General features: G+C 48.9%; 1 protein-coding gene and 1 long non-coding RNA gene across 3 annotated transcripts in view; one reads left to right on the top strand and one right to left on the bottom strand.

Moving 5' to 3' along the window:
* LOC139796635 (uncharacterized) overlaps positions 1-9,271 on the bottom strand; it is a 521,507-nt gene that overhangs the window by 36,505 nt on the left and 475,731 nt on the right. The window lies entirely within an intron of this gene.
* The window catches only part of EXT2 (exostosin glycosyltransferase 2), a 71,530-nt gene continuing 67,819 nt past the window's right edge, over positions 5,561-9,271 (top strand). Inside the window, exons 1-2 of the mRNA XM_071744962.1 lie at positions 5,561-5,790; positions 7,797-8,356. Coding sequence (XP_071601063.1) covers positions 7,821-8,356 — 536 coding nt within the window. The 5' untranslated portion in view covers positions 5,561-5,790; positions 7,797-7,820. The remainder of the gene's footprint in view (positions 5,791-7,796; positions 8,357-9,271) is intronic.

The raw sequence follows: 9,271 nt of genomic DNA, 5'->3' as shown, positions 1-9,271 counted from the left end.
GGATGATTTAGGAGAAGGATAATAGGGAGCTCACAGGGAATTCAGACTATTCTTTGGTTCAATCTTCAAGTAAGATTAAACCATTTAATTTTAAAGTTACTTTGTGAGGAGGGGTGTCTGGGTTGGCTCCCAGTGGTACCACTGGTTTTGTAGGATTTTTGTAGGTTTGGGCAGCTGGGAATGTCATGATGAGTGACAAAGACACACGTGGCTAAATCATAAAGCAAATTACCAGGGAATAAGTAGCAAATAATGAATGTGACAGCATTTTGGTGAGGTGACAATGGAGAATCTGAGCAGTGGCTGAGGAGAAGCTCAGAGAATCCTCTCTGAGGTTAGTGAGGTGCCTGGTAAGATGGGATAAGCATCATATTTGCCTATTATTTTGCCATTTGTCCATCTGCAGTGTTTTTAAGCACATTTCTGAGGTCCCTTCCAACCCAGCCAATTCTATGATTCTATGATTTTCTGTTTGCTCTTGGGTGCCCCCACAGGAAGCACAACACAGGTCTTCTTCATGGAAGTGGATTCTAGATGGTTTAATGGTCTTGGCCATGTTTCTGTCTCCCTTCCCCTCACATCCCCCCCTCCCTACTGCAGAAAATTGTTCAGCATTTTTAGATGAGAGGTGGGAATTTCCTGGACAGCACTGCCTTTGGTTATAAAAACTTCCCTGATGTGCATTTCAGGTCTGCCCTTGATGTGTTCCTCTTTGTGGGAAGGGAGAATCTGTGAATCTCTAAATTATGACTGTGTGTTGGGTGAACAGCACAGGTGACAAATATTCCAGCTAAGCATTTATGAAGGAACATGGATGCTCAAGGAACAAATCTGTGAAGATGAGTTTTCCCTTAGGGAAACTGAATAGATCCCAAGCAAAATGTCTCTATGGGAAGATATTCACTAATAACTTCATAATTCTCTACCTTCACTGAAGAATGGCAGCTGCTCAAATGTACTGGATGAGAGATTGGTTTTATTCTTTAATTAATGCATGAGAGATTGTTTTTATTCCTTAATTACAGCTAATACTGTACTTGTCTTTCTTTATTCCAGTGCATCCAGCAGAGCATCCAGCTGGGCTGCCTGCTGTGTGCTCCTCCCCTCCATTCCCATAACCACCCTGTTCCTTAAAAACCTGCCTTGGGGTCAGATCATCATTTATATTGACAATTTCTCTGCAGTCCTTCTCCAGTTACTTGGTTACAGAGTCCCCACTGTTGCTCTCTGCTGCTGTCAGAGCAGTGATTTCATTTCATCAAAGAGAAAGTGGCACCCAAGGGCTGGATTAAAAAAAAATAAATAAATACAACCTTCTCATGGAGGAAGCTCCATGAATCCTCAACCCTGTGACATTTCTGCATCCAGGCATGCAAAAAAGTTGCTTTTGTACTTTTAATTGCATAGGCAGCTATTCTTGTAGGACTTGCTCTCCTAACAGGGGAGTGTTTGGTTGTTTCTAAGGCAATTTAGACTGAATCCTGAAGAACAGGGGAAGGTAACCTGCAAAAATATAGATAAAAAAATCTGTGTAATCCATCTGGGAAAATCAGAATGGCAAGACACGTTCCTCCTTCATTCCAATTCATGCTTTTTTTATGACCAGCTTACATAAAAGACAGGCACCTGACCAATGGCAAAATCCTAGATTATCTGTAGCCAACAAATGCACTGAAGGGTTTGGGATGGTTATAAATACTCCACTTTTTGGCCTCAGTTTGCTCGGACTGGTTATTTTTAGCAAATATCCAGTCGACCTTATCAAAACGAAGAATCAAAAATAGTCTGGAAAAACACTGCAAGGAAAGGCTATTTTTAGCTCCCTGTCTATTCCCTGCTGCCATCCAGCAAGGTCTGATGGCACAGCTCATGCACCAGCCCTCCCTTAGCCTGGGTTTGTCATCATCCATTCTTTCCCTCAACACCTCACTGCAGGAAGTTGATCCAAGGTCAATCCATCAGCTGAAATCTTTGGGGAAGGGGGAGCAGAGCCTGGTTGAGCATCTCTGCATCTGCTGCTCTTAAGGGAGCTCTTGCTTTACTGGGTGTCCTCATTGTCCCACTGGTCTCAGTGGGAGCTGTAATGCAGAATTCCAAAGTACATCCATGTTTCTTTTCCTATCAAGGCAGGAAAGGGGGTAGAGGACATTCCAGCCATCAGGAAGATCACCGTATTGACCAGTGCCATCAGTCACAACCCAGCAGCACTGGAGGTGTATGATGGATGGCTGGACAGAGAGAAAATTATGCAGCTGGCTGCTGGATAGAGTTTATTGATCAGACCAATTATAAATTTGATTATATTAATGAGGGTATCACTTGGTTTTGAGATATAAACCAAAACAGTGAGCCAAGGCAATGGCCTGGCTGTTAAAATCTACTGTTCTCTCTTATCCTGGAAACTTCTTCATTTCCCCAGCATCTTTTTCTTAGTAGTAGCCATTAACAAACTCCTCAGAAGAAAAAAACCTGAGCTGTGATTTTTCAGTTATGCTACGCCACAGGTTGAAAAGGAGGTGGAAAAGATGTCCCTAAGCCATCAGTTTCCCTCTTCGTGTTTGCCTTGCAAAATAATCTCCTTTTATTAAACAGGCATTTTCAGAATCTGCTGCTTCCAGCACTGACTGCATGTGTTGCACCAGAATCTCCCGTGCAGCTGCTCTGCATGTCTGGAGACACAGCAGCAGAAGGTTCTCTGAGCATTTTTCTCTCCTCTGCCTACTGATTATCCCAGAAGAAAACCCATGATGCTGTTTGTGACAGCAGGGAAATGCTTGGCACGATGGCAAAGCCCTTAAAAACAAATCCCCAAAGAGTCCTATAAGGCACGAGGACATAAAAGGGCAAAGCAAGGAGAGGGAAAGGAGCTGATTTCTCTTGTGCCTTTACAAAAACTGATAGCCCCTGATCCAGATGCCTATGAATATTCTTACAAGCTATAAATGGCAACCTGGAGGCTAAAAATAGATGCTGTGCTGCAGACTTGTCTGGCTGAGCTACATCACTGGAATATAAACAGGCTGCACAGGCTCCCTGAGGTTTCAGGGAAACCTCTAGCAAAGCAGACTACATCCTCCTCTTTTTTTTTTTTTTTATATTTTCTTTCTTTTTCTTTTTTTCTTTTATTTTTTTTTTCCCTCTTTTTTTTTTTTTTTTTTTTTCTTTTCCTAGTTTAAAATTAAATAAATGATGCTGCTTGGATTTCTGGAATTCCAGCTTTTAAGAAAATCCCCCTGCTTTCTAGATTTTCCTACAGGGATGAAAAGGGTCATGAATGAAGCTCCCATGAATATTCCAAGCTGCCATTGATGGGATGCACTTTCTTTCTCCCTGGCAGAGGAAGAAGTGCCCAAGGGCTGGCAGAGGCTGGGTTTCATAGAATCATGGAATAATTTGGGTTGGCTCCCAGCTCCCCCCCCCCAGCTGCACGTGGGAGAACCAGTGTCCCTGTCACGAGACAGGGCTGTGGAGCATCCCCTGCTCTGTCACAGCCAGGAAGGGCTCACGTGGACGTGTCCCATGGCTGCAGAGATCCCAGCAGCCCCAGTAACAGGAATGGTGCCCACTTCTGTTCATAAAACTCAGACCCAGTCCAGAGTTCCTGGCTCTGAGTTGTGAGCGGAGCATCCGACAGTGATGAGTGAGTTCAGGCTGATGGGCTAAACCCAGAAATATTACAGAATACATATTACAAATAGTAACCACGTGCTGGGGAGGAGGAAAATGCCAGTAAAACACCCAGAAAGGATGCTGTGAGTTCCGTGAGTCCTTTTTATGGCTGGCTTTGAATGTCAGGGACAGGATGAGGAAGGTAGCAGGGAGCCTGAGGGGAGTGCTGCATCACCTGCTGTGCAACGTGTTTGGGAAGAGGCTGAGAAGAAAAAAAAAAAAAAAAAAAAAGAAGAGAAAGCACTGCAGTGACAGGGTTTCTCCTTTCCTGTGGGAGTACTGAGCTGTCCCTGTGTGAGGACTTTGCAGAAAGTGGTGTTCCCAAGGGCAGGTGGAGTGAGAGGGATCTCAGCCATTCCTGATAGCTGAGGCTGCTTAGGACACTGTGGGATAGAAAGCTCAGTTTAGAGCAGGAACAAATACAAATCCCCCCAACCCTTTCACAAGCACACATGGCACCATCACCTCCCCATTGTACCTATTGTACAAACTGAGTATGCCACAAATAGATAAAAATAGAGGAAAAATAGACAAGGGGAATAATACATTTCAGCCCAGCAAAAACTGACACTGTGGGATACACCTGGTAAGAGTCTTTTAAACAACCAAGGGGATTACAGGGTAGGGCCAGAGCTTCCTTGCCTTCTATCCCAGGCAGCAGAAAGCAAGGAGCAGCCTGGAGATCCTTCTGGTCCAGAAAAAAAAAAAGGTGTCTGAAGGGGCTGCATCAGGAGAAGTTCTCATGGCAGGACATTACAGAGGTCTGGGAGCTCTGTGGATGTTGCAGTGTTCCCTAGGGACCTGTGGCCCCCCAAAACAGAGGATGTGCTCCTCAAACAGCCCATGTTTGTCCTCAGATTGGCAGGGGAGGAGAGGCAGTAAACAGGGGAGAAGAGGTGGGAGATACAAAGTCCTCCTCATTTCCACCTCCCTGGCACTTAACAGCACTGGGGGCTGCTGGAATCAGCACAGAGAGCAGGGAAAGGATGAGGAAAGATGTTGATGTGGGAGAACATGGATGCCACACGAAGGGACTCTACATGGCTACTGCTGAAACATCTCCTCAGCCCCATTGCAGCATCTTACCTGCTTTTTGTTTGGTTTGTTTGCAAAGGTTCTGTTTGCTTACAAGCCAAGTAAATTTCTGGTTTATGTTTTTGTTTAAAACAAGTAAACTTATGGGGTTTTTTGCTTTTGTTTTGGGGATTAAACCAGTGCCTGTAATTTCCACACAGCTGGAGTTTTGTACAAAAAATTTGCCCTGCCCTGTCTTCTGCCAGATGAGGGGTTGGTTCAAGTTACTCTTGAGGAGGATTTGGGAAAAGGCTTGGGTCTGGTTTGATGTTTGTTTCGTTTTTGGGTTTTTTTTTATTATTATTATTCTCGTTTAAGCAGTGTGATCTGAAAGTCAAAAGAGAAAGCCAAGAAGAGGCTCGGAAAGCGACAGAGAGCCGGGAATGCAGGCATATGGAAAACCAGGCGTGGTTCCAGGTGTGAATGCGGTGTGAATTCGCATCATCCATCGGTGTGAATGCAGCGAACCCAGAGCAACCCCCGCATCCTCCCGGGGACCTTTCTGACCGCACCTCCTTAGCAGGGACCCCCCAGACCCTGAGCCTGGGGCAGTGGGGGATGGAAAATCACCGAGTACAACCAAGAACCCTCCCCAGAACCTCCTCCCCTGGGTGTCTGCGGGAAGCCAGGCTGCGGGGCTGGCAGGAGCCGCCATGGCCGCTGCGGGGGGGCAGGAACCTCAGGGGAGGAGCGGACACCGCCGATAAACACCCGCAATATCTCCCGCATTTCCTACCCTGACACTGGGATGAAACCCCCGGTAAACCCCCACCCCAGCGCCGTCGGCACCGCCTCCCGCACCTCCTCCGGCACCTCCCTCCGCACCGCCTCCCGCACCTCCTCCCGCACCGCCGCCCTCCCGCCGTCCCGGGGCGCCCTTCGGCGGCCGCCGCCCCCGGACGGAGCCGCTCTGGAGCTTGCGGTGCTGGCGGGCAGCGCGCCTGCGTCCCGGCGGTGAGTCCCGGTACCGGTGACCAGGCTGGGTTATCCCCGCACCCTGGGAAGCTGGCAGCGCGGGCGGCGGGGCCCGAGCGACTGCGGGCGGAGGTGAGTCCGGGCGGGTTGCGGGCGGGTCGCGGTTCGCCACGGTTCGGGTGTTGCCGGTGGGTCGGGTCCGGTCTGTTTGTCGGCGGTTCCGTCCGGTGTGTTGCCGCAAAGCAAGAGATGGGGGGGGGGGGGGAGGAGGGAGTGGGTCCGCCGGTTCTGTCGGGGCAGCGAGCCGGACCGGACCGGGCTCTCCCGAGGAGGTGGGGTCCCCTCCAGCAGCTCCTGTGTTGTGTTTTTGCCCCCCCTTTGGGTTCTGTGTCTGATTCCCGTCACTTCCAAAGATTCCCGTCACTTCCAGTGCTCCACGGGCGAGCAGGGAGCCCATGTCTGCCGCCCGCGGGATGCACTTTGGAAAAGCGATGGAAAGGTTCGGGGGATGTTCCGTGTGACGGAGGTTCCTACCCGCCCCTCCCAGGCTTGCGGGCTTTGCTGGGTGACTCAAGTGCTTGCTGTAGATGTGTAATCTTGGCTTTATCACAACTCGTTCTGGTCCGGTATCGGGAAGGAGAATGGACCTGATGAAGTCCCTGGGCTGGAGCAGTGTTTTGTGTCAGTCCCTACTGCCATACGGGATGTTTTTTTACAAGTTTTTACACCCAAAAGTGTGGTCTCAGCAAGAGGCAATTTGTATTAACCCCAGGCTGAGGAATCTACTACTTGTTGCGTGCAGAAATCTGTTGAGGTTTTCAGCTCAAGCTTCCTAGAAAATAAATGCAACCTGAACTTTTCACAGTGGGAGCTTTTCAAACCCAGTAACTACGTTTTATTCTTGAAGAAGAATGTAGATAAGTATGTGTTTTCTTGCTGGACAAACAGGATGTTTCCTTGCATTCTGGGCAAGAAAAATAGTCTGACAGCCAACTGTACAGCAGACAGCAAATAAGAGTAAAAGAAGTGTGAATAAGACATAAAATTGTTTCTATAATGAACCAGCCTCTAATTATTTGGTAGGCCTTAACACAAGGCTGTTAGGATGGGGTGGGTAACACATGAAGTGACTGCACAAAGCACAAGCACACAGCACTTACACTGAAATAATCTCGGGTGCTCATAAGATGTTCAACTTTTAGCAGTTTCCTTAATTCACATTCATGTTCTGATTCTGGAGACAGCTTTTAGACAATACAGTATTTAGAGAAAATACAGGTATGCTGGTGTCATCAGGTCAGACACCAGAGTGCTGTCTTAGCAGTTTTGTGTCTAAAAGCTTCCCAAATGCTTCGGACTTAAAATCCCAGACTGGTTTGGGTTGGAAGGGCCCTTAAAGCTCCCCCAGTGCCAACCCCTGCATGGTCAGGGACACCTCCCACCAGCCCAGGTTGCTCCAAGCCCCATCCAACCTGACCTGAGACACTGCCAGGGATGGGGCAGCCACAGCTTCCCTGGGAAACCTGGCACAGGGGCTCAGCACAGAATCTTTAGCTTGGAAGAGGCCTCCAAGCTCATCCAGCCCAACCTTGCACCAACACCACAGCCAACTCCTAACCCATGTCCTTAAGGACCAGCTCCAAATGCCTTTTCAATGCCTCCAGGGATGGGGACTCCACCACCCTCACCCCAAAGAATTTCTTCCTCATCTCCAACCTCCATCTCCCCTCTCCCACTTGGAAACCATTTCCCTTGTCCTCTCCCTACCCCCCCGTGTCCAAAGCCCTCCCCCAGCTTTCTTGGAGCCCCTTCAGATATTGGAAGGTTGCTCTGAGCTCCCCTGGGAGCCTCCTCTTCTCCAGGCTGAACAACCCCAATCCCTCAGCCTGGCTTCCCAGGGAGCTGCTCAGCCCTCTGAGCATTCCAGTGGCTCTGCTCTGGACACCTTCCAGGAGCTCTGTGTCCTTCTGATGTTGGGCACTCCAGAACCGGACCCAGAACTCCAGGTGGGGTCTGACAGGAGCAGAGCAGAGGGGGACAATCCCCTCCATTGACAGCTTACTGTCTGTGCTGCTGTTGGTGCCTAAGTATGAATCTTTCCCAGAGCTCATCCTAAAACCTCTCTTTCTGATTCCTAGAGACAGGAGACAGTTGATTCCATCATGACTGCATCAGCCAAATACAACTCCCGGGGTCCAGCCCTCATCCCAAGGATGAAAACCAAGCATCGCATCTACTACATCACCCTCTTTTCTATAGTCCTGCTCGGCCTGATTGCCACAGGAATGTTCCAGTTCTGGCCCCACTCCATCGAGTCCTCCAGTGACTGGACTGTTGAGAAACGCAGTGTCCACGATGTGCCTGTGGTCAAGCTTCCTGCTGACAGCCCCATCCCCGAGCGGGGAGACCTCAGCTGCAGGATGCACACCTGCTTTGATGTCTATCGCTGTGGCTTCAACCCCAAAAACAAGATCAAGGTGTACATCTACTCCCTGAAGAAGTATGTGGATGAGTACGGGATGCCAGTGAGCAACACCATTTCCAGGGAGTACAACGAGCTGCTGACTGCCATCTCTGACAGTGAGTTCTACACTGACGATGTCACCCGGGCCTGCCTCTTTGTGCCATCCATCGATGTCCTCAATCAGAACACACTCCGGATCAAGGAGACAGCTCAGGCTCTGGCACAGTTATCCAGGTATTTGCTGAGACTTCAGCCCCCTGAATGCAAAGAACACAATGTGGAAAAATTGTCCAGCTTGGGTTAATGCAGAAAGGGAGGAGGCAGTGCCAGGGCTAAGCTTTGACAGAAGCTTTGAGGTTTCTGTCGGGGTTTAACACGGGCCCAGCAATTAAACCAAGTGCCAGATGCTCTCTATTCATCTCTCTCTCCTCCCTGATAAAGAAAGGAGAGAGAATAAGGGAGAGAGACTGATGGGTTGGAAACTAAACTACACAGCATTAATGAAACAGTAATGATAAATAGGAAAAATTACTGAATATATACAAATATACAGGAAGATGGATACCACGTTCCTTCCCCCTTTTTCCCCCAGTAACTCTCACATCACCACCGAGGCTGCAGGGCAGCCTTGGGAAAGTCCAGGCTGGAATCCTGGAGTTGGCAGCAGCTGGGAGCTGGAGGCAGGAACACACAGATTCAGGCTGGAATGGATCAGGAGCACAGGCAGAGGAATGGATGGAATCATCCCAGGATGCCAAAGGAAACAGGGAATGGGTGAAGAAAGGGAAGCAGGAAGGGCAGGAAGCTGGAAACTGGAAGCTTGGCCCTCATGATGCTTCAAATTTATCCTGAGTATGAGGTGTATAGGATGGAATCCTCTGTTTGGTCAATTCTGGCATCTCTCTTGTCCGTTTCTCCCCAAAGGAGGCTGCAGGTGGGACCTCTTTATTCCTTCTGGAGGGCAAAATGTTCCTCAGAGCTGAGCAGTGGCCTTGGCTCTGCTGTAACTATAACCATGGAGTGGGATCAGTCCCAGAAGCAGACACTGGGAAACTTGCTGTTCATTTCAGCAGTGCAGCTACTGACAAGAGACTGAGCTGAAAGGAAAAGTACAAGACAGAAAATCCCCTTTATCCTGGCCCAAACCAG

The sequence above is a fragment of the Heliangelus exortis genome, chromosome 5 (genome assembly GCF_036169615.1).
Source record: "Heliangelus exortis chromosome 5, bHelExo1.hap1, whole genome shotgun sequence".
In the NCBI taxonomy this organism is placed as follows: Eukaryota; Metazoa; Chordata; class Aves; order Apodiformes; family Trochilidae; genus Heliangelus; species Heliangelus exortis.
This window is presented reverse-complemented; position numbering and strand designations above follow the sequence as displayed.